This window comes from Xiphophorus maculatus, chromosome 8, assembly GCF_002775205.1.
Source record: "Xiphophorus maculatus strain JP 163 A chromosome 8, X_maculatus-5.0-male, whole genome shotgun sequence".
NCBI lineage: Eukaryota > Metazoa > Chordata > Actinopteri > Cyprinodontiformes > Poeciliidae > Xiphophorus > Xiphophorus maculatus.
Window position 1 is genome coordinate 15073588 of NC_036450.1, and position 25701 is coordinate 15099288.

General features: G+C 37.4%; 1 protein-coding gene across 2 annotated transcripts in view; it reads right to left on the reverse strand.

Annotated features, from left to right (window-relative positions):
* The window catches only part of med13l (mediator complex subunit 13 like), a 94386-nt gene that overhangs the window by 47884 nt on the left and 20801 nt on the right, over nucleotides 1-25701 (reverse strand). For both annotated transcript variants that reach the window (XM_023338211.1, XM_014470496.2), the window contains exon 2: nucleotides 23031-23268. In XM_023338211.1, the coding sequence (XP_023193979.1) occupies nucleotides 23031-23268 (238 nt within the window). The remainder of the gene's footprint in view (nucleotides 1-23030; nucleotides 23269-25701) is intronic.

The window sequence follows — 25701 nt, forward strand, 5'->3', positions numbered from 1 at the left end:
CAGACTGAACAAAAAATTTAACTTTTTGGCCTACACACCAATTGCTATGAGAGGGGGGAAAAAATCCTTTACATTTTCTATAAACAATTTCCACAGAGACACACGGCAATGGGAGTGTCATTGTTTGGGCAATGCTTTTATTCAGAAGGTTGATTAGAGGTAGATCAAAGCTAAAAATTTATTGCAATGCATAAAGAAACTTGTAAGAAGATGCAAAAAAACCCAAAAAAACTTAAGAGTAAAGAGTAGGTTCTGGTTCCAGCAGAATAACAACTCTAAACATTTACTGACAAAGCTATAAAGGAATGGTTCATATCAAATCATGTTCACGCATCGCAATGGACCAGTCAAAGTTCACGCTTAAAGACAACAGAGAATCGGCAGCACTTTGCTGTTAACACAGATGCTTGCTATTACTGAGTCTGAGTTGTTTGGCGAAGAAGAACAGGCAAAAAAAATTAAGAAGTTTGTGGCTTAACATAATAAAAGCTCAAGAGGTGTAAATACTTTTGTAAGGTACTTTACTTGTGTGCATTATCTTTACAGTTTCAGGTTTAATAACTGCAGCATAAATTAGGTGTCAAACTGCCACCTCACGCTAAATTTCCTGCCGCAGTCAGTGTCTAATGCGTTCTCTCAGGCTTAATCTCATTTGTCTGAGTTGACAGGCAGTAATAGAAACTGTTTATTTCAGCTTAGATAGCTGAATGAGGTGAGGAGGACTTGGTATTTGCAGTTTGCTTTTTACAGCAGCAGATGTTTATGATGACTCCCGTGGTGGTCTAAGTGGATGTGAAGGTTGGAATGTTGCTTTTCCAAAAACTTTTTAACCTTCTTCCAAACCACAGGTAAACATTGCAGAGAATTTAGAAAGACTTCTGCTCATGCAACAGCCATATTTGCCATTAAAACGAAACCCCCACCAGGATTAACTTTTTGAAGGTATCATAAGAAAAAAAAGCAATATGATGGAAAGGAAAGATTATTTGAAGCTTCCTTTATAAACAATCCTTCTCTAATTATCCTTAGCTGTTTTTAAATAATCCTCAATTTGAGAGTGAACCTTGGCTGTACCTGTTCATACTTGTTTAACCCATGCAATTACAACAAATCAGACTCAAACTGTGCGTTGTGCAACTGCACCGTTCACACCAACACCCAACATCAGCCAGAGATAAGTGAATATCAAAAAAAAAAAAAAAAACAGCAGCCAGGGAGTTCCTGAAGTGGAAGAGTAGAAAGTGAGTTTATCCTAAGTGGCTGTTGTTTGTTTTAAGCAATGCCAACTGAAGTGCACAATGTCTGTCCAGGACCTTCATATTAAAGAGTGTTGTTCAGTTTGTGTGATCCACTCAGTCTACCTGCAAATGTCAAATGTTAAGCACCCAGTGTTGCTGTGGCATGCAAATTACACCAATTAGGCAAAGGAAAACTGTTTATCCTCGACTTCAGCTGATGTAGGTGTTGAATTACGACTGCTTAATATCATGTAAACAAGCTACGGTGAAAGGTTTTGTTATTTGCGCAGGAATAAAAAAAGTTTGGCAAGCTTTGCAGATGATGCATAATAAAGTGAATCATTTGCAGATTAAAGCATAAGAGCACGTTATCATTAATCACTTAAGTGTTTCCTACAATGACAGAGCAAGCTGAGTAAAAGGGAACCGTTCCTGTGTTGACCCTTGTGTTAAGCCATAGACACTTGAGCACCTCATTAGAAGTGAATGAGCCTCGAGGTGGGAGGCAGGGCAGCTATTGAGAGGCTTAACAGGACTCCACAGGGCTTCCTAACCGCCACTAGAGGCGAATTGAGAGAGAAACAGAGAAGTGACAAGCAAAGCTCGCTCTCTCTCTCTTTCTCTTTGTTTCAAAGATACAGCGAGGATGGATAGTTCTCAGCTCTGCCCTGGCACAACAAGTGGCAGTTCAAGCAATGGCTGAGTCGTCTGAGTTGGTCCCCGTCTGACCCTGGGAGCCCTTGTGCCCAGAGGACACATTGATTGTGAGGTTTTCTACTTCAGTCAGTATTGAAAATACTGAACACACACACACATCTGTCCACTAATATCATCATCATAAACAAATTATAAGAATTTGTTTATGATGATGTTTCTTTTGTTTATAAGAAACAGATTCAGTTGAGTCAGTTTATCGAACAAAACACCAACAGTTGGATAATGTGGTTCAGTCCCAATTAATTTGTCCAATAAATTGAGACCTTTTCAGAATATGTTCATTTATGCAGCACATATAACATTGAAAGTTTCAACTACTTTAAACTCATTATTATTGAAATCTTTGTGATCAGCACAAAGAACCACTTAGTTGTGACATGAGAAGACATTACCTAAATTCACTCACTGCATTTGATAAAATGAAGGAACCACATACTCATAGCAGAGGATGTGAGGCAACATACGTAGGTTTAAGTCATTCAAAAGACACTCTTTTGTGTGTCCTAATTGTTTACACAAACAGCTGCAGAACCTGCAGGGGAATGAAAACCTGTTGTGGGGGCAATGATTTGCTGGCTTCTGCAACAAAATCAGAATCTCGACACTTGTGATAAAAATGCCAGGGGAAAAAATCAATTTAAATCAATTTGGCTCTTGCACTCTCTTGATGCACACTGAGAGTCTTCAGAAACTGCAGATATCAAAGAGAAACGGCTCATCTTCAAAACCAGGCAGGGTGTAAAGAAGGACATTACTCCATCAATTTAATCCTCGATCTCCAATTTGAAACTATAAGTGCATAAAGCTCAATCCTTTCATCATTTCTGCTAATAAACTAACTTTACTTTACTATAGCAGTATTAATTTATATAGACCTTAGTTACAGTTAGGCATTTATTCATTTTTTTGTCATGAATCCACACCAACAAACACAACTTACCATGGTTTATAATATGTGTTCAATATCTTTAAACTGTCAGATGTGACTGACTGAACTCCCCACTGACAGGAGCTTTTAAGATCCTATTGTGCATCGTGATTGTGGGGAAGATTGTCAGATAAATAATGGAGGGGAAATGTGAAGCAGAAGTGTACTGTGGGTGCCAAACTGTCAGCCTGAGGTAGCGTTAACATCTATAGGCCCATCTCAGCCATTAATTTTGCATATGTACAGGCGAAAGGTGGGGTTGAGCTGCTCTTGTAAGTGCCACAGTCTGTTCATTGTTCACTCTAGTCTGCATGTAAATGCCTGGTAAAGCTTCAATAAGATTTTTTTTTCTGAACACAGTTGCTGGATGTTGGTGTTAAATTGGTAATTAACAGAGTCTGATCATTTGTGAACTTATACATTCAGTATTTATCTAGTTTATAGTTTATTTACTGTGATTCAAGCCATAATATGTTCCTTAATGGATATATTTCCTCATATCTTAGAGTTATACCCACACTTGTCTGATATAGTAAAAGCTTTTGGAGGCAGTCATTTATAAAAACAATTGACACCACTACAGTATGTATGCAGAGTTATGAAGTGTTATGAGGTACAGCAGAATGTGACTCAGTCGAAATAAACATTGCTATTGGAATACAGAAAACATTGAATGAGAGCTTTCACTTTTCTCAAAGATTTTCTATGCAGGATAAAATACTTCTTGCTAAAAGTTTATTAAACCATTGTTTTAAGTATATGCAGAATCTTGGCTTTAAAAAGTAAATAAACTGTCATGTTGGACAACAATATGACAGGTCATGTCAGTACAACAACAAACAGCTCTAACAATGAGGCAGAAAATCAAGAGAGGCCACAGCATAAAGTTTCTTAGGTAGGAAAATGTGTAGTTAATGATTTGTTGTTTAAATGTATCTTATTCCACACAAAAAACTCAGGTAATGCCTGTGGATTGTTTTTTCTAAATTATGTCAAAAAACAAGTTATCTTAACAATTCCCCAGCAACAATTAGATGTGGCAGCAAGTCATTTTCTACAGCATTCAGCAAAGTAAAAACATTTTACTCCACTCGGTGTCTAATTATACTGTGGTATCTTCACTTATCATTGTCACCTCATGTGTAGCATTAATCGAAGCAGCTCTGCAAACCTAAACAACAAACTAAATTCAACAAAACACATGTTGAATTTACAGTTTGAGTGACCTCACAGATGGTGTCTTCAGAATAATGTTTGACAGCTTTGTTCCTACAGAACAGCTAAACCCCTCAGGAGGAAAACAGAGTTATTGAAGTTTGTGTAGGGGTAAGATTTCCAGCTGCTTCCATTCACTGCTATGGTGCTTTACCAACCCACAGCACAGCTTGCTTACAGCGCATCTGGAAACTATTCACAGGGCTTCACTTTTTCCACACTTTGTGATGTTGCAGCCTTATTCCAAATTTTATTAAATTAATCTCTTTCCTCAAAATGCTACAAACAAATACTCCATTAAGAGAAAGCGGGAAGCTTCTTGGAAGATTTCTGCTAATTTATTAAAAATCAATCAAGAAATTATAGGTATTCATGAATTTTACCAGGAAGCGCAAAATGGAGTTGTTTCTGTTGATCATCCTTGAGGTGTTTCTACAATTTAAATGACATCCACCTGTGGTATATTTAGCTGAAAGGACTTATTTTACAAAGGAACACGCCTGTCTACACAAGAGTCAACAGCTGAAATTGCATGTCAGAGGTCAAACACCAAGAAAGATATTAAATTAATTGTCTACAAACATCAGAGACAGGATTGTGTTGAGGCACAAATTTGGGGAATAATACGGCATCAAAAGCATTCCTTAATAAAAGGTACATGGCTTTGCCAAAAGACACCTGAAGGTCTGTCAGACAATGAGAAACAAAATTCTCTGGACTGATGAGACAACGATTGAACTTTGGTGTGAACGCTAGGGGACGAAACTCTAGTCCTTCAGGTATCTTTCTACAGCGAAGCACAGTGCTGGCAGCATTACGCTGTGGGGAATTTTTGCAGCACTCGGAACTGGCAGACTAGTCAGGATAGAGGAAAAGATTAATACAGCAATGTACTGGATAAAAACCTTCTGCAGAGCACTCCTGACCTCAGATTGGGAGGACGGTTTATTTTTCAGCAGGATCACTCTGTGAATGTCCTGGAGTGGACAGTCTAGACTTGAATCCGACTGAACATTTCTGGAGAGATCTGAAAATGGCTGCACATATATCTCCCATCCAAGGTAACTGTCCCTGCATGCTTAAGATGCATAGCACTCTCTGCAGTTCTCATTTTAAACAACAGGCAGAGCTAATGAGGGAGATGTACAGCTAAACAGCAGAAATGACACAAGAAGTAGAGGCATACGGGAGTTAATTTCATCATACACACTGAATTAAACACCCAAATCAGTATTCATTTTAAGGATTTTTGTATTCATGCAACAGTCACAAAAAACTGACCCTAAGTGGGGTTCTTTTTTCCATAAGATTCCTGTAAAAACAAACCCTCCTGCTGCCAACACTTCCTGTTTTAACAGGCGCCACTGGTGGAGAATGGGGCAAGTTAGAAAAATCAGCCACCCAAAATGACAAAACCACCCTTGTGAGGTGCTGTTTGTAAGGCAGAAAACACCAGGCTTAAAATGAGCTTAAATTCACTGGTTTATTATGTTCCCTTTTTTCTTTTCCTTTTCTTAACTTATCCTACTTATGAAAATCAGCTCTTTGGCAGAGCAGATCACACAAGAACCACTACAGGCACAATAAATGTGAAAATTATATATATTTAAAAAAGAAAATAATAGACTTTTATTAAGGCTGTGAGGTCTAAATTGTTGATCATATTGAGCGGAAACATAAAAGTCACTCTCATTTCCCCTCCTTACCTTATACAAGCCTCTACACTCGTCCAATAATTTACCCCTCCCCTTAACTGTGTTTTACTCTTTCTGAGTCGAAGTCGACATTTAAAGACTCCTTCAACTCTCTTTTCTTTCCTCTTCTTTCTCATTTTAAAACTCCCTGTCCCCTGTCTGTCCCTCACTTTGTCTTGTCCTCTTTTCTCTCCCTCTTCTCCTCTGTACGATACACACAAAGCTCTCATTCTTTCAGTTTGTGGCTTTTCAAAACGCAGAGCTTGTGAAGGGAGAAGCCTTAGCTCCCACCCCTTCTCTGTGCAGCTGGGAAACTTCACCCCTGCCGTTGCATCTTTTTTTTTCTCGTGCATGCGCATGCACACCAATACACACGTGCAACAGAGGTTCAGGAGGTCATGGGCCACGCCCCGACCGCTAACAAAAGGGGAGGAGAAGAGAAGAAGAAGCGGGAAATTAGAGATCGTCCATCCTCGGCCACATATTTAAAAAGAAGTAAACATAACTCAGGCAATTTTTTCCCTTAATTCCTGTTCTCTGGCTCATTATCCTGACTCCCTTCTACTGCCAAAGGAAAGCATCAGGACAAAGTTTATTCTGCAGAAAAATCTAGTTTTTTTTGTCTTCTTTGTGCTGTGAAATTATCAGACAGTCCACACCGTTAGAAACTGCCACAGCCGAAGAACAGACTGATCCTTTCACACTGATCTGAGACTAGAGAGATGTGAACAGGAGGTGTGAAATTTTTCCATTTTCAAAAATATGCGTATGTTGATATATATATATATATTTTTTTTTTTTTTTTTACATTCTGGCAACACAGCAAATAAGAATCTTAGGGGGGAAAGAAGGAGAAGCACGTGCAGAACACCACACCAACTGCATATCCAACTTGCGGAAATCGCAGATGTTCTCCTCTCCCGCAAAACAAACCACCTCTTTTCTTCTTCTTGAAGCATGAATTCACATCAAAAAACACACACTCCTTTTCTTCCCCTTTTTCCTGCCCGCTTTCTCTTGTTCATGGACTTTTTTTTCTATCACTAAATTGCTGCTTTCCACATGTGACTCACTTTTTCAACAGCCTGAGCCAGACAGGGGGAAAAAAGTCAAATCATGAGTCTATTCGCAGCCTCTCAGTTTCTTTAAATCTCTCTCACTTAGGTGAAGCTACATTCCTCCGGGGGGGGCGGGGGCAGGGGGGGGGGCGCTCTTATAACCTCCACAGATCCCCCATTTTCTTTTCCAACAGAGTCGTTCCCTACTAAGACGTGTGTCGGCCTGGCGACCCAGTTCCCAATTGAAGGAAAATTTTGGGGAGGCTAATTATTCAGTCTTACTGTTTTGAGTTTCACATCTGAGAGCTTTTTTTTTTCAAAGACAAATCCTGGAGGAATAAAAGAAAAGGAGTCGGCCTTGATTGGCAACCGTACACCCACACCTTTTATTTGCCAAGGAACTGAGCGTGCTCGCAGACATCCACCACCCTGACATCAGAGAGAGCGACCCCCAAAAAAACAAGGCAGGAGGGAAAAAAAAGCATCAAGCACAAAAAAGCGTGAAAAGGGGGAGGAGAAGCAGGAGGATGGGGTGGGAGGATTGAGAGGATGGAGGGAGGGCAACTTGTTGACATAGAAATGGAGATGGTGAGTCATTTTATTATTGGAAGACTGGGATTTATATTGTGTGATCATAAAATAAAGGATGAAGTCTAACCTGGGCTTCCTTGTTTTAGGTTTTATCTCACTTTTGTGGATGAAAAATACACTTAATAAAAACCTCAAATTAATGGAAAAGTGATTAATTCATGTATTACACATGCTTAAGATACATTACTGTACCATAAATATTTCTCTTTGAAACAGTTCTGCAATCAAAACATAAAACTCATTTTCCTCATATCTCTTTCACTCACATCCATCTGTAAAACTCGGCTCTAATTGACCTGTCTTGGAGGAAGACTTGTTAATCTTTAACTCCAGTCAGTCGAGTCCTGTTTACCAATTTATGACAGAAGTCACAACCTTAAATGCTTTCTAATAAAACACACATGGAAATAAATTACCACGATCACCTAGGATGTCAAATCAAAGAGACGGTGAGTCTGCTGTCTGGCACTTTTTTAATCTGGTTCATATTTCAACAAGGTAGCCCAGTTGGTTTGGAAGAGTGTATTTTGCAGTGCAAAATATTTGCTTGTTTAATGATTCTACAGAAACAACTGGCCAAACTTCACTCTCCTTAAGTGCTGAGGAGTTGATATGTAACTAAAATCTCAATAAAACACATTAAAATTTGTAGCTTTAGATTGACAAACTTTGGAGAGGTCGAATACTTCGAAAGGACCCTGTACTCAAAATGCTACTTACTAAAACTTGGCAGAGAATAAAGTATACAGAACATTCTGATGCCTGCTGCCATCATTAAGAGTGAGCTGAGCGACGATCATTTAAAGATGAAGAGTGGACACTTTAGCCTTAGCGGTTTCAATCCTGGCAGCGATAATCAGGGAGGTGAAGCGGACAGCAGTCACATAGCAACTGAGATGCACTCCAGCAAAACACCAACGCTGCCACTGATTTGAGGTGATTCACCAGAACAAGGCTGGTTGTAATTGGGCCGTGAGCTGAATGGGTTTCGTTTACAGTCAGTTAAACAATAACATTCAAGTGAAATATTAATACTATTTTGAGTTCTGTTTAAGTTATCAATAATAAAGATTTTTAAACATATTTTTAAGTGGCAGTGTCCACATATTACAGCCTCACTGAGCACGTAAAGAGGAACAATTTTATTCAGTTGAACCAAATCTGAAGTGCGACGATCAGCATTTTATTCAGATGGACATGAATTGGGCTTTGTGTTATGACACTGGTCATAACTTGTACAGTAATTGGAGGCTTTCCTTGTGTCTGGTGAAAGTATCTTGCTGCAGAGACATGATAACCAGATAACAAAGTAAGACTTAATGCCAAAACTACCTATTTGATTTACTTGAATCTTATTAAAGAGTTGTCCTGGAAAGCAAGACTTGTAGATTAGGCAGCAATGTTGAGCTGAAAGGCTAAATTTAACAACCACACAACATCTTTTGAAGATTTTATCTATTCCCAAGCCGCTGATTCTTGACTTTAGAAAGATTTTTTTTTTTACTTTTCAGTCTCCACATGTTGAGATGAAAGGGAATATATAATGGACTCGATTTAACTTGAATTGAGTTAATGAAGTGACTTGTTCGTGATTACTGGACAACTAAATAAATACCTTGATAGAGGAAATCAGTGAAGTTCTGCATGAACCACAATATAAACAAAACCTAGCCCCCTACTCTCAGCTGTAAGCATTATATTTCTCATTATATGGGGCTCCCCTTTTAATGCACATGCATAAAAGCAATCGAAAAAAGCTATATTTTATTAAATGGTGCTTGCGTTTCCGCCGTCTCAAATTGCTTCCTGGTCAGCTGGCCATACGACCCACATCATAAACCGCCCTGGGTGGAAGTAGTAGATTAAAGAGGTTTTTTTCTTTAGCATTTTAGCATAACTTGCTGAAGGTTAAGAGAAGGAGAGCAAATATTTGGAATAGATTTGTTTGCAGTTTGAAGGAATATCAAACCTTAATAGCTTTTCTAAAAAACATTTGCCTTAACCTTCTCATAGAATAAAGTCCCTTGGCCTGGATAGGACACACTCCCTCACCACCACCAACAGGTTGCTGTGCACTTCTCATCTCTTTACTTATAAGCAACACACATTGAGCTGTTCATAAATATTTCCAGTCATAAAACCAGAAAAAATAAGGATATGGAAACAGACAGCAGTTGACTGCAGGCTAACAAAGCAGATAATCACACTATTAGCCTGCTGACATCAACTTGTTAAAGTATCAGTCAGCCTTTGAACATCTGAATGATACGCACATTTACTTAAAACTAATACTGAACTTATTTGTTGTTTATCCAACATTGTTGTTTAAGTCTATTCAATAAAATTTACAAAAAAACCAAAAGGTAACATTATTATAACTGTAGGAATAAATATGCCATATTATTAGAGCAGCATGTAAAATGTTCATTGACTTCAATAAAAGTAATTGGACCATGGCATATACATTTCTTGGACTTGTTATTTGAATGTGATACTATGGTATTTTTGCTTGTGGTGATTAAACTTGAGAATCTTACTGCTCCTTCCCAATGAGAACAAAAGAGCCAAAAGGGAAGTGGCAGGAAGGACAAAAGTCAGATTAGATGACAGTCATAAGTTTTGTCACAAGTTATAACTGTTAAATATTAGCTCAGCCTTCTCAAAGTCAATGACATCTGCCACTAATTTTGTTAAATTTATAGAAAGTTGGGCAAACTGAAATGTGTCATTTTTACTCCTTTATTCATTACAAGCTCAAAGAAACAAATCTAATTTTTATTCTTCATTTATTCTCTTACCGAAGCATGCTTAAATTAATTCAGAAAAAAGATTTTTAGTCATGATTGAAGACGACGCAACTGTGTTAAATACCTGTCTCTAATGAATTAATTACCTCATCTGCAAGGAGAGAAAAAAAACACGTCTTTGTGTGTTCACATTTGCTGCCGTCTAATTTCTTAATTCTGAAGAAAAAAGGCACAAATGTTTTGAGCGCAGCAGAGGCGTAGATTGTCAAAGCCAAGCTTTTTTTGTAATGTAAGCTCTCTCAGGTGCATATAATTAGAGCAAATCAAGCAGGAGCATTTATCTGGAGCAGAAGTTACGCCCTCTCTGTGAGAAAGCACTTGACTGTTCCTTGTGTCAGGATTTGATGCTGCTACTGCAAACACTGAAAAGAACCCTTAATAAAACTTTAAGCCCGCTCAGTGTAGAAAATGTAAATCCAGAATCGGTCGGGCAGAGCCGCAAAAATAAACAGGAAATTATGTATGGCGCTTTAATAACTGAGCTTCCTCTGTCGGCAGATCCATGACAGTAATAACCTCAATCTAACCTGTATTTCTGAAGCAGGCGGCTGCCGGTGGAGAGGGTTTGTCTCCACAGGCCAGATTATGAGTTCACAGCCAGACATGGACAGATGGAGGCAGAGGTTAGTCCTCCCTTCTGTGCTCTGCCACACACACACATGCACACACGCACACACACACACACACATATTTGGCAAGCACTTTTTCACATGACAATTACCTTACGACCTCTGCCAGCCCACACACACACACACACACTCACGCCCACGCCCACACGCACACACACTTGGCCAATTATGAACACACTGAAGGAATGATAACAGTCACAGAGGAGCCACTCACACAACCTGTCATGGTGTGCACATACACACTCTACAACGCCTCTAGCTCTGTAAAATATGGCAAGCATCTCTGTTTCTGAAGGGCACAGTGCCCATCTGTAGCTCTAGCACAGAGAAGACAACCAGACTGTCAGAGTATTCCTGTGTTCCGTATTTATTAGATGTTTTTCTTTTACCTTATTTAAACCCTTGCAAAAAAAAAGAAACTCTTTCTTTCTGCTGGCTGATGAGGTCTAATCATTGTGCTGATAATGCAAAGTTGCATTTTTATTCCCTCCTAGCATTTCTCAATTAGCGCTCCCATTTATGGTAACTGTGATGACAAGAAAAATACACAGAATGAGGCTGATGATATACTGTATATTTTATAGTCAACTACTTTGCAAGTCTGTATTATGCATATAATTCCCAAAATTTAAAATGATATTTTTTCTGCTCAGTCTCATGTCTATGGTGCCTGGCTTATTCTCCTTCAGATTAACTTCAATACACACAGAGGCTCTCAAAAGGTGTATGGACTCTGTGTAGAGTGCCAGGTTTTGTGATGTAAAAAAAAATGCAATAAATTATTTAAAAAGATTTATGATATAATATCACAATTTGTTCCGTAAGATTTCTAAGAAAATAAAAAATAAATCTATTAGGTGGGGAATGCAAAAAAATAAAAAGGTTCAAAAGATTGGTTGCATAAGTTTGCATGCTCTTTAACCTGTCAAAATACTTGTCTGAGGTAGTTTCTGATTTACTTTCAGCAATCATTTTTCTTGAATTTATACCTACCACCTAGAAGGCAGAAACTAAAGATCAGACGGACCTCATTGTTGAAGTGTTTCCGTCAGGTAAAAGATTTGAAAAGTTCCATATTTTTAGTTATACAACATGGCTCAATAAAGCCAGTCTTTGATAATCAGAAAAAAAGGTGGGACATTATAAAATAATGAACATTATTTCTTTAGTTGTGTACTACATGTTCTTATGTTTTGTCACTTTACAACCGCTGTCTTAAACTTAAAGAAGTGCAAATTCGTGAAATGGAAAGGATTCATCCATCCAATGTCTATATTTGCTTATTTGTGCAGTTTTGTTTGTGTATGAGTGGAAGAGGTGAACATCTATGACTTTCTCCCCAAGTCACAGAGAAAGTCGCAGATTTTTCCAGACTCTCCAAGGTTCTCAATCAACTTCTTCCTCTTCAAGAAGAATAAAAGAAACTCCACAACATAATGCTGTCACCACCATGTAACATGATGGTCTTGATGGTTCAGGGTGATGTGCAGTGATTTGTGAAAGCCAAAAAGATTAGATTTGGTCTCATCTGACCAGAAACCATTTGTGCCGAGTCCCTGACATGGCTTGTGGCAAATCTCAAATGCACCTACTTGTAGCCCAAAGTACCACACTCTACATGTTCTCTAATTTGGTAACTTTTAAAGGCAAGTGGTAACTTTTAAATGACCTATTATGTAAAAATCACATAAAACCCCCATTGAAACGTACTGATGTTCATGGCTTTAACATGACAAGATATAAGAAATGTCAAAGCAAATACAAAATAGTAAAGCTGAATTCTTAGCTGTATGAGTGCTCCACAAAGATCTTAAAGTATGTGATAGATCACACTTTAATTGGGAAACACCTGCAACACATGGCTTATTGAATGGCTCTCTAACTCTTCCTTATGTTCCTGCATTCACCTATATCACATGCTGTTTCAGTGGCACATAGGAGAACCACCAGCAGTGTTATCAAAGTCATCAGCTCTTAGTTTTCTGTGATTGAATCTCCTGAATAGGTGATATTTCACCCACACTCTTTCTCCTGCTGTTCGTTTTATTCATCCATTGTTAAGGAGCAAATTTGCAGGCTTATAAAACAAACTGTCACCTCATTTTTCAAGGATCAAACAGATGCTTTTATAAAGATTTGTGAATTAAAAAGGAAGAATAATTTGGATTTCATAAACTGTGAACTCAGTGTTAAGGTTGCCGTGGCTGCAAAGTAGTTTATGTGTTGCTCATTGACGAGGGCGCATAAACAAGGAAGTGCATCTGCAAATTTAATGACTGCTTAAATTTGGCAGACTAAAAAGCTCCTTCGATAACAAAAGACATTCCAAAGAGTAACTAAACCAAAGCACTTTACACCTGAAAATATAGCTGTTTGCACCATTAAGCAGATTAAGAAACTGCTGCAAGAAAACAAGCAATATATATATACAGACAGGACAATCAGTAGAAAGTTTACCAAGTTTCACCATGCAAAGTGATTATGAAGCTAAAAAAAAGTAAAAGAAAATCATTAAATCTCACCATTAAAAAACTGCAATAATTTTTAGAGAATAAAATTATTCTGCACTAAAACATCAAAAATATTTGAAAGATTTTTACACATCTTTTCCATGGGTGGCAGTGAATGTGGAACATGAAGAACAAAGGATGAGGAAGCCTTACACTCCATTTAGATCCAGAGTTGTGACTCAAGCCGGGGTGTTTAGGTAGAGTTCAGTTAATGAGTCATCTTTAAATGTGAAAGTCGCACCACAGGAAAGGAAGGAGACTGGGCAGCTGCTATAGCGACTGGGAAAAATAATTTGGGTTTTGCACCAAAACAGAGAGGAAGGTGTCCAAGTTGTGACCTGAAAGTACTTGTTTCAGATTTTAGTAAGTTCCAACAAAATTGGAGAATTGAAACTGCATTTCTGTCTGCCAGCTGATGGATGAGAGAAGACAATCTGCAGTGATGGATGCTGTCAAATTTTTAAAATGAAGTAGACTGAAGCTGTTAAAATGTTGGTTTTGCAAAAAGCAGGCACAGAAGAGAACCTTTAAAAGGCTTTGTGTTATACAGTATAACATGTAGCCTAAGGAGTGTAAATGCAGTAAATGCATCAAGATAAACAGTGCCCTCCACAAATATTATTATACAATATAAGTAAATTGTGAATAAACCTTTAAATAAATCAGTCTTTTTAAGGAGTATAATCTCATATTTTGTACAGATCTCCAACAGTGGAGATTTACCTTCTTTACCATCTAAACTTGAATCCTTTCCAGTCTCGTCACATTTTACAGGTGTTTCAAGCTTGTTAATTACTGCTCTAACTACAGAAATTAGGAAGTTTTTCTAGATTCTCTGGCCCTTCCCCTGCATATTAGTTGTTAAAATTCACATGTTAAAGTTCAAGTCTGACTTGTTTGGAAGAGTATTGAAGAGATGCCACAACTCTTCAAAAACTCTTCAAAGAAAGATAATAAAACCAAAGTACGGATGCCTGGCCATAAAAAGTGCAATATGTTTGGTCACAAAAACCTCTAGCAAAGTGTGAAATGTGCATCCATCTGTTTGACAGTTAAAGTTTGTTTTACGATGGTCCATACGTGAGAGAACAATTCAAAACACAAGAAAGAAAATCAACAATTAAATGGTAAAAAAAAAAGGCCTACAAAAACGTCCTTTAAATCATTGCTGCTAAATGTGGTTCTACAAGCTGTCGAGTTGCGGGGTGTACTTAGTTTTTTTACTCGCTGCTTTTCCTCTTTGGCTTTATTTTTATTTAATACTGTCAGCATGTAATCTGTGTGTATTTTTGTACCCTTGAATTTTAAATCAGTTCAGTACCTGGTAAAACCAGAGCCTTTTTTCATTATGTCCTGATACACAAAACCTGAGAATTGAAGCCTCTGTGTGTATTGAGGATGGATTTTCTTTTTTTCTATATCTACTGAATTAGTGTTTGTTTTCTACTTATAAAATCCTTCAAGTTAAGCTTTGGAAATGTGCAAATTTCTAGAAACCCATGCAAATCTCTGGAAAAATCACCGGCTTACGTCCTCATTTCATATTCGTTATTACCTAAAATGTACATTTCCACAGGTTAACCAGATAAGAAGCTAAAAATGCTACATTGCAGAAGGCTAAATGGGTTGTTATTTGGTTCTACTGGACATGTTTTTGGTTGGTGTGATGTGGCGGCTGGCTGCAGACAGCCGTGAGTCTGTGACTAAGACTTTATCATAGTTGACTCAGACAAGTTTTTCAGCTGTTTGTCTCAAAGGGGAGGACCGGTTTTATCAAGTGATACTGCTTGTTATAACCATTTACAAGGTCAAAAATCCCCACATATTTCCACTGTCATGTGTCAGAATAAAATAAACTGGATTTCATTAACTCTTTCACCCTTTTATTTGACTCTTCAGTCTGTAAATGCGTTGATTTGTGACAAAATGAAAACCATGTGTGAATAGAGTTGTGGAGGTTCACCTCATACCAGAAACAGCACCACTGAAAGTCTTAACCTGAATCAACAATCGATTTAGCCAGCATTTTTTATAAGTATTTCACAAATACCTGTAAATTATTTGAAGAATAATTACAGGTGAACCAATAATCAATCAGAGATAAGAATTGGTCAATTTCTCTTGATTGAGAAATCAAGTCCTGCGTTTATTTTTATCCTATTTATTTATTGCACTACAGCTAAGAATCCCACCATGTTCAGGCTAACAACACTTCATTTAATAGCAGTTACTTTGGTGCACTTTTCATAAACTTTCATAAGTTCATAAAAATCAAATACAGAAACTAAAGAAACTATTGTTTAAATCAAAGATCCTGCTGGACACCGTTTTTCTTTTTTTGCGTGATAATCATTGGAATGGATAAATCAAAATAGCTGGAAATGTGAAAGTCTTTATACTGGTCTCTATTTGTTTCTTTTGTTCTCTGTTGGGTGCTCATTTTAACAGTTTTTTCCTATGGCAAATTAAAAGCAGATTTGAAGATGTCCCAAAAAATACTATATTTTTAACTGTGGTCAGTTTCAAAGAACTTTAGTCATGATTCTTCAATAAATTACTGAATAACGAAACCTACAAAAATACATCTTTGATACTATTTTGGCTGGAAATGCAACAAGTGTCTGGAAGAAAAGATAAAAGTAGTGAATCGAAATCAGTCTACAGTTTTGTGTTTAAAAACCTCATTGCAGAGCAAGCTTAAAGCAGAAATCCAGATCCTGTAAATGTATCTTAGTTAGTATCAGTGTCTTTCCTGCAAAAAGCAGCTAAGGCTTGATTAAAAAGTCCTTCAGATTCTACAGCAGCCATTCACTCCTCACGCTGAGCGTAATTTAAGGTTGATACAGAAAGATTTGCTCAGTTCAAGTCAGCTAAAAAAACACCAATGTTCATTTGGATATTTTCTAAATAATATGAACACTACTCAGTAAAGAACTAATTCTCATAAATTTGGGTGTAAAACCCAAATTTTGACGCACAATGCAGACTCTTATCGTAAGCATAATCCTCAACCACAAACACCAACAGTACAGACATGGCAAAAAAAAAGAGAAAAAAATATTTCCTTATTGTGAGTTGACAAAATTGAGCCGAGTTCTCATTTGAGATGGAATTACTAAATTTGTAAATGTGAATGCACATTTACTATTGTAAAGTATAAAAATGTGAAACGATTTCTTTTAGTTTGACTATATCAATAGCATTAGCATAAGTAAACCACAGATCCCTATACCATTGCTAATAGTCTGTACAATATTTAATGTAATCAGTTCTGATATACTGTCAGAAGAAAAAAAGAGATCATTTAATGTAGTTATTTTCACTTTATAAAGACAAAAGATTCTTTAGTTTCTTTCTCCTTTAACCTCTAGGTCCGTCGGGTTCTAGAGGTTAATTTACACCAGGGACAGACTGTCTTCAATGCAAAAAGGCTGCACTGCATGGCGAGTTCATTCATTTGAACTATAATTATTAATCTCCAGATGCAAGGCAAATTAAGGTGGCATGGTTATACACCACTTGTATTAGAGAAATATTTTACAAAAATTTCTAGGGATACAACTCTAGAAGGAAGGACAAACTATTCCTTCTATGACATTCACGCACTCTTTAGTAAATTGTTTTGTTCTAATTTTTCCGTCTTATGAAAATTACTGGCTGCTTCCAGAAGACGGGAAAGATTTCCCACAATTTCCATGTAACAAACAACGCTGGTCTTTGAGAATCCAACACTTCCGGCACAAAATATAAGTACATGAAAGGGAAAACGACAAAGCGATTTTCTTATCAGCAGAGTCTTAGGAGCAGATCTCTCCTTGTGTGAGCATTAAGTAACCTTTAGTGCCTTGGTAGTGTTATTTATTACTTTATTGATTGTTAGATTCTATAAAAGCATATCAACATCAGAGGTCTGGCATAAAAACCACTGGCGAGCCGCCATGCATTGCAATGGGTTATTCAAATTATATTACTGGATTAACCTGTGTGTTTTTTGCAATCATTACAGAATAGAAACAAGCCAATAAGCATTCAAGATGCCAAGATAATTAAATTTTTTGTATACTGAGTTTTGAAGATACTGTGAAGCAGTTCTGTTTGAAGCTGTAAAGAGGTCCAATTATCCTGCACTGTGACTTTTATCCAATCATTTACATTATTATTGTTGGTCAGCTCTCTAGTGCAAAAATGCAATGAACAACTTTCACACAATGGTGGTACTAAAGAATAAATAAGAATCATTTTATCTTTACCGACACATTCAAATGAGAAGTCTGTTTTTGCTCATGTCATGATGCACAACATTGTTTCTGCATGTGGATGCAAATTTATTAGATGTTAATTGATACCATTGTGAGATTACTATACATCTATCCATTTTATATGCTAGTTTATGCATGTGTGTCCACAACAGCCTGCTCATTTGGGTGATGGCGTGTGAGTGTGTGTGTGTGTGTGCATTCATATTTATGTCCCCCTGTCCAAAATATGTCACTTTCTCTCCGGCTGCGCTGGCGACACGCTGATGACTCAGCCCATTCAACACATTAATCCTGTTTCTTCGCAAACTGTACTCAGCCCACGCTGAGTTTTTAATATGCTGCATATATTTCAGACCATCTGATTTCAGGAAAGCAAGTCCATGTGAGCTGAACTTGATGTCTTAAGGCTTTTCTTTAGGAGCCATTACAGTGCTGCGGTGGCAAGGGCTGAGAAAAAAAAAAAAAAGAGGTCATACTGGGTCAAAGTTGCGCATACTGTCAAATCTATCTCAGAGTCATGATCTCTCAACCTGTATCGACATTTACACAACTGCATCGAATACAACACATAACTAGGCATTTGCATAAACTTTCGTAGTCTGACTTTAATACAAATGAATACAAAGAAATTTGAAAATGAACCACTGAAAAATGGGAAGTTAGCAAAACAGACACAGTGAGTTTCTAGTCATGGACACCAGTGATAAAGTTAGAGCAAAGGGAAGTGGCTGAAAGACTTGTCATGCTTTACTGTGTATACATTACTTTGTTTTATAACTTACTATAAAAAATATTTCCTAACATCCCTAACAGTCATTATTTCTGCTATTCAATTGGCCTAACAGAGAATTTAAAAACTGCTTTAAAAGCCATACCACCACTCATAAATAATAATATCACACTTTAATTATAGTCTTCAGTAAGAATCCAGAGGTGTTAAATGTGAATTTTTTGCACTTAAAAAATATATCTCACAGACTAGCGGATGAATCCTGATGAAAGAGGGCAAATTAATTTTATTGAGCTAGACTGGGCATAATTTTCATGTATAAAAATTTCAATTCACAAGTTCTTAAGGCAATACTTCAGTTATTGGTACACTACTGTAATGTTAATTATGTTCAGTTTTCTAGTCTTTTTAAGCTCTGGACAGATATCAAGTATGATTCGTCCTAAATCGATAAATATGTACCAGCAGGAAGTTGCTTAGAGTTATGTTTGTTTTGATCAGACGTTATAATGACTCACATTTCATAAGAGTAAACCAGCTCAAGATGGGATCAGAACCATGATAGCAATAGTGTATAAAATGAAAGCTATAGAAGTCAAAACAGAATTAAATGAGGGATCTTAGCATTTGGCCGTTATCCCTTAATCGATTAAAATAATTAGCTCAACTAAAAGATGCTAACTGATGCACAATGTTTAGGTGCAAAATGATTTGCTTTTGGTTACAAAAGTAGATTGGGGCAAAAATGTAACACATGAGTATCAAAGAGTGAAGGAGCAGATTATTATAGGGTTTGTTTTGTTGTTGAGATTTTTAGTTTTTCTTCTAATGTTTTATAGAGATTCTAGTGCAGATGTGGCGTTACTCTTCGATTTACAGGTCAGATTTAGTTACACGTCAACATTGTCCACATATTGAAAAATAAAACAGGTTATTTATCTGTGTGTCTAAATTAAATGTAAGTTTCTTTAATTAAGTACAAGTTTAAATCATTAGATTTCCAATGTAAATTGCATTATTTTAGGGCCTGTTGGAGTTGTTATACATCTTATTGCCAACAATCCTTTATTTTGTGTAAAATTCTGCAGTCCAATTTTGCACCATTTTGTAATGAGTGTTAAGTAACATCATGTTACCACCCAAGCAATTAAGCCTTCTAAGAATTTTCCAGACGGACATCAGTCTTCGCCTTTTCACACAGAAATCTGCACTGCTTTAATTTTCATTTATGACTCAAAACATGAAACAGCCTGCTAATTATTCACACAGCGACAGCTGTTGCCGTTCTGTCAAATCTGCATAAATCAGCCAGTCGTTTCTGAATGGAAGAGCGTCTCTGTCGCAGGAATTAACTCACACAATTTGTGAGTGGATATGGCATCGATTAGCAACAACAATCATTAATTTGCTGCAACTGGTTCCTCTAGATATTCGTTCTGAAAACCTCTTTGGTCTTCATAAACAGAAAACATTGAATAGTAGTTGACGTAACCTCTCACAGGAGCTGATGTACATGTTGTATTATTAAAAGCTCTTTACATCTGTCTAGTCTGAAATTACTTACAAGATGTATATGAGAGCCACATTTTTAAGAGAAGCTCAGATTTCTAACACTAACTGAAACAACAGCTGATCATGAAATGCATGGAGATTATTAAGACATATTCTGCTGCACTTGAAAGACAGCAAGGCACCATCACAAAACCAGGAGATATCAGATAAAGTTAGAGAAAAAAGAAAAACCTCATGAAGGAGACAAAAACAAAAACTGAAGGAAAGAGAAGCAAATACAGCAAACAGATGTTCAGGTGTGAAGCTTCCTAAGTCTTGATAAAACACTGATATTCCCCATGTTACAACTGATTCTAATTTGGAGAAAATCCAGCATCTTCTTAATTAACAATTACCAAATCCTGTTCACACCCTAAGTGCTATTTAAGGCGCTTAATGGGAGTTATAAAGAAAAGCCTGTGAGATTTTACAAAATAAGTGAAGCAGTCTTGTTATCATCACTGAAAGAAGACGGTGTGTGTCTGCGGGATTGTGCGAATGTGTAGGTGTCTGTGTGTAAGTGAGCACCTGTTATTTTTTCCAAAGCATTTATGTTTTTTTAGGAAACAGAAATGTTTCCTAAAGAAACATTTATGCAAATACAAGCACAGCCTGTAGTAGTAACACCTGTTTTTAGTTCAACTTTTCAGATACGCTCAGGGTGAGTGTCATGAATCTTAATTCTTCTGATATTTTACATAGAGATGTTTGAAGAAATTAGCGAGTCAGAAACTGAAAAATCCTATCCTTTTCTGATCCGTGAACATACCATGCTTAAAGGCTCGCAGATTGCACTAACACAACTCCTTTTCAATAAGGTCTACTGAGCAAAGAAGAGTCAAAGTTAGCTATTTTGGTATAGGTGGGCTGATAAAAGATGTAACTGTGTGATATAGACATGTTCAGCCATGTCTGTGGTTTATTCAAACTTTAAGATAAAAAAAAAATACAACAAAGTTGCTCTGCTTTATCCTTTGAAAAGTCAAAACAAGTGTAAAGGTCCATATTCTATAGCCAATAGACAGGGAAAGTTGTGTTTACAGGTAGCAATGCTAACCATGCAAAGCTTAACATTATTAGCAGTAGAATAAAAAGTCAAATTCATATATAATTTTTTTACTATTTTAAAATATGAGTCAAAGCCAGTTTTAAAGAGACTATTAGAGAAAATTAATGGACACTGAAGTTTGAACAATGATAATCATAGTTCTTACAAAAAACTGTGAATTCAGCTGCAAAACTCTGATTGGTGTTATTATTAGTCCAATGTAAAACATAATTCTTTGTATGTGAGCTTACCCTTATAAAAACTTTCCCGCTGCTACTAAATGTGTAATAGTATAAAGCGCTTTGGAAATTTAACTGGAAAAGCTCTATGTAAGCTTAGTCCATTTATAAGTAGTAGATTTGCAGTCGGTGAGCTTTAACAGTAATCATTTCAACAACCAACTTTGTACTTAGAAATATGTACTTTTTAATAACCTAAACATTACAGTAGGTTTTGAAACAACAAAGCTCAAACAATATAAGATTACAATAAATTTTTCCAAAAGCAAAAAATTTCCATAAACCCAAGACATGGGGGGGGAAAAAAGTCCTTCACGCCAATCTTCTGGTTACGTCTTTATTGTCTGAATGAATAAACAGACAAATAAAATCACACTTTTTGAAAGCAGTGACACAACTGCAGCAGCTCCGAATCTATAGCCATAAAATGTAATAGAATTGTCTCAGTTATTATCAAGTTTACTGGACCTCAAAGAGAGTCATAATCAATATTTTCGGCAGCCATTAGCAGCGCGTAAATTGGTGAGGTAATGCTAAAATTTTGCCCTCCTACATACTCGTTTTATGGCTTCAGGTAATGAAGTTTTTGCTCTCAAAATCAAATCGCTACCTCCTCCTCTCGCCACACTGACTCATTGTGTTATTATGATAGTTAGTAGCCCGTGTGGATCTTTCAAAATCAATAAGAACGACAAAATACATTATTCAGGGAGGCCATTGTGTACCACTGCAGGATGGTGCACTTATTTGTACGTAAGTACAGCTTGATGCAAATATAACTCTCTGCTGCTCATTTGTACAGAGTAAAGGACTCTCCCTGCAGCAGCAGTTAGAACATTTGGCAAATACTTACTGCAGCCCCTGAGAGGCCTTTTCACATCAAGTCAGCTTATTAGGTAACTGATGCTTCAACCTCTCAAACCAATATACCTGTTTTCCCCTCCTGGCTGTTGTTCTGCAAAACCAAGCCCATTATAATCCCTCTCCTTTCCCCCCGTCTCCCACTGTCTTCCTGTGGCTCGGTCGATATGTTGGACAGCCATACACGTGCGCAGGGAGATAATGCAAATGTCTCTATAAATAGGGACAATAATGCTGACAGTAGCACTCTCCAAAGTGAGATATTGCAGTGTAATTTTCACTAACACGCACCGGCACAAATCCAGGTATCCGGTAAACAGTAGCAAGGGGAGAGAAAAAAAACCCCAACTCTGTCGCTCTGTGCTTCATCACAGCGATACTCCTGAAGCAGCACAAAAATGCTTGAGTTTGCAAACCAAACACATTTCACATTTATGCTATATGAGGCTCAAAAACAGGAGCGCGCCACAGAAAACAGATCAATGTCTCCAGAACATCTTGAACAAACAGCACAGCAACTGCGATCTGCAGCCGACTAAATAACCTGAATATTGACTTTGCTATATGTTAGCCTCTGCGGCTCATGTAGTGTATTATGTTCAGGCACACTTTAATGCTTAGATCCATTTGGCACTCAAGCGGCTCACATCCCTGGCATGCACCTCCATATTATATTTTTTTGCAGCCAGTTTTTCATAAAAACCTTCTAAAACCACAATATAGCTGTATCCCATGCAATATTTCCCCAGTCTATATAAGCAAGCGCAGTGTAATAAAGAGCAGCCATCAAATTATGCCTCGTGTACAAGCTTCTAACCCAAACTTTGAGAGCACAATAGAAGCTGAGGTAAAGACCGATGGGATGAAAAAATAATTGAGACGGATAGAGCAGAGCTGCGAGCCTCATCCTTCATCTCTGTCACACTTTTTTCTTTCCCATCCCTTGCTTTCTCACCTTTCAGCTCATGATGAATGACATCAGAGAAGTCGGGCTCCTCGCCCCACCAGAAGATCCACAACTCCCTGGCATCGGGCTTGATCTTGCGTCGCCACACGCACAGCAGGTTGGCCTGCACGCAGTGCATGAAGCTGCGCAGAACCGGGTCATCCTGGGCCGGGGCCGAGATCACGGGCCCGTACTCCCCGCCGCTGCAGAAGCTGTAGCGGCGCCATTTGATGCCCGTCAGCTCCGCCTGGAAGAGGAGAGTAATGATTAAAGCATTGCAGCAGTGAATGTTTAGCTATTCAACAAGCTAAAAATTAGTTCTTGTTAGGCAATGTTATCACTACAGTCTGTTCAGAATAATTTTTGCTTGTAGCTGCGCGCTTGTGTGTGGTGTTGCTATTATAAACAGTAAGATGCCCCAAGTCAGCTTGAGCACAGTTACCAGACACACAGAACAATAAAGCCTTATATAACACATCTTGCTTTAAGTAAACCTTATTTTTCCAACAAGTAGTCAATGAAATGGTATGGGGAAAAAAACTCCAGTGTAAAATCTTTTAAAATATTCAAATTTTACACAATAATATCCCTTTGAGTTGGACACTAAACATTTACCGGTGATCAAAATATGTAGGCCATGGTGCAATGAGGTTATAATTAATAAAATGTCAGATGTCACAGATAAGTATACAAAGAAGCTGAAGTTTTCAATATTAAACCAACTGGTTGTCATTGAGAACATGACGTCACTGGTGCTGACAAGAGACAAAGCAGAGTTATGACACATGCTGTGCATGGATGTTGCTGACAGAGCATACTCCAGCACTTCTCTAAACTATAAGACTGTATGGGTGAAAGTGACTACAGAGCAGCAAGCGCTGCATGAAAAATGGGACTTTCGTTAGGATGCGGCCATCTATATTGCCATGGAAGTTCAGCTTAACAGCTGTGCCCATCAATCAGTCAGTGAAACGATTTCTGCAGGTTTTCATCGATAGCAAAAAGCACCTGCTAGTGTGGACTGTTAGGTAGAAAGTAATTAAAGCTTAATTTCTATGTCACTGATGTGTGTTGCACTTTAAAGGCTCTAAATAAGACACCAACTTCATATTAGTAGCAATTATTACACTTATAATACTGGGCAACACAGCTGGGCATGTCTCATTGTCACAGACCTTCCATATCAGCAATATAAACATTCTGCAGGGCAAAACTGATCAATCGATTTTCCAAAATCAGGGGCTGCTCATTGGCTGGATGATGCCCTGGGCAGTGAGCCACATGGCAGAATGACTGACACTTTGAGTCCTTCTTTGGTTCATTTGCTGCCAGGCTAATGTACAAAGCACTAATGAATTCATTATTATCTCCAGAAGTTTTCACCTTTCCAAACATTTGTCCACAACCTTTACAAAAATGTTACTTTCCTCACAACATTCTACTGCAACAAAATGAACTTATCACAAGGACACAACAGCTTAGGAGCAACACAAGGTTGTTGTAAAAAAAAAGAAATAGGAGAAAAGGAACATCAGCCATCTAGTTATTGTTTATCAGATGCTTAAGAGGGACGTTTTATTATTGTATGTAAATACTCCATAAAGTGTAGCAGGAAACTGAAACCAAGCCAGATGCTGTCATGTGTAGATACACTTGTAATGAACATTCCTCCGTTGCGTTTGTGTATGCTTCCTAAGGGGCAGGATAACAGTTTCTAAGCATGCTGTGAAGATCTTTAGAAATGTGGACTCCAGAAAGAAAGCATCAGATCTCTTTATAAACACACACATCTAACATCAGGACAGCCCTGAGACACAGCTGCTGCAAATACAAAACTCAATTTAGACACTTGGTTATATAGCAGTGAGGAGAAGTATTAGGAAATTATGGGAAGGATTTCTGGACGTATCATAACACATATCATACAGTTTGGAAAGGCATTCCTGGATGTTCCTGAAAAATATCTAATAATTTAAAGATTGTTGTGGCTATTCTTTCTGTGAGAATAAACCAGCTACCTCACACAGAACTGGGGTTAGGTTTCTTCAAAAGAAATAGGACTTCTTAAGTGAAGTGATGAAATTATGAACAGTTCATAATTTCAGTTTTTGCTCCAAACCTTCAGATTTTAGCTATAAATCCACAAAGCATACACCCAAATCAAAGAACTTTGTGAGAGGACAATTATTCTCTAGGAATGACCTATAGGCATTTAGCTTGGTGCTAAATTTTACCAGAAACCTGTGATGTCATGAAACCTGTGATGCCACCTGCAGATGGCTTAGAGATGTCCTTATAATCTGAGGTATTCAGACAACCTTTGCCAGGCAGCGAATGCAAATGTTGCTAAGTCTAGATGTGGGATGCTGATAAGTTTATGAGTGTGCAAATGCAACCAGGCCACTTCAGCTTTTTCATTCCGTTGTTTCTCACGGATGTCTCTTTTTTAGTAGAACTGTACATCTCAAATGTCACATTATATATATATAAAACATTTTCAGTGATTTATCTTTTAAATTTTTTTGTATTAAAAAAACAACAACAGATTTTTCAAAGGTTTACAAGACTAAGTGTCTTGTAAATCCATTATCTGATTTTAGTGTGAAGTCTGCTTTTTCTTTTTTTTTCTTTTTTTTTACATATTGTGCTTTCAGATAAAAATGCTGATCAGACAGAGCTT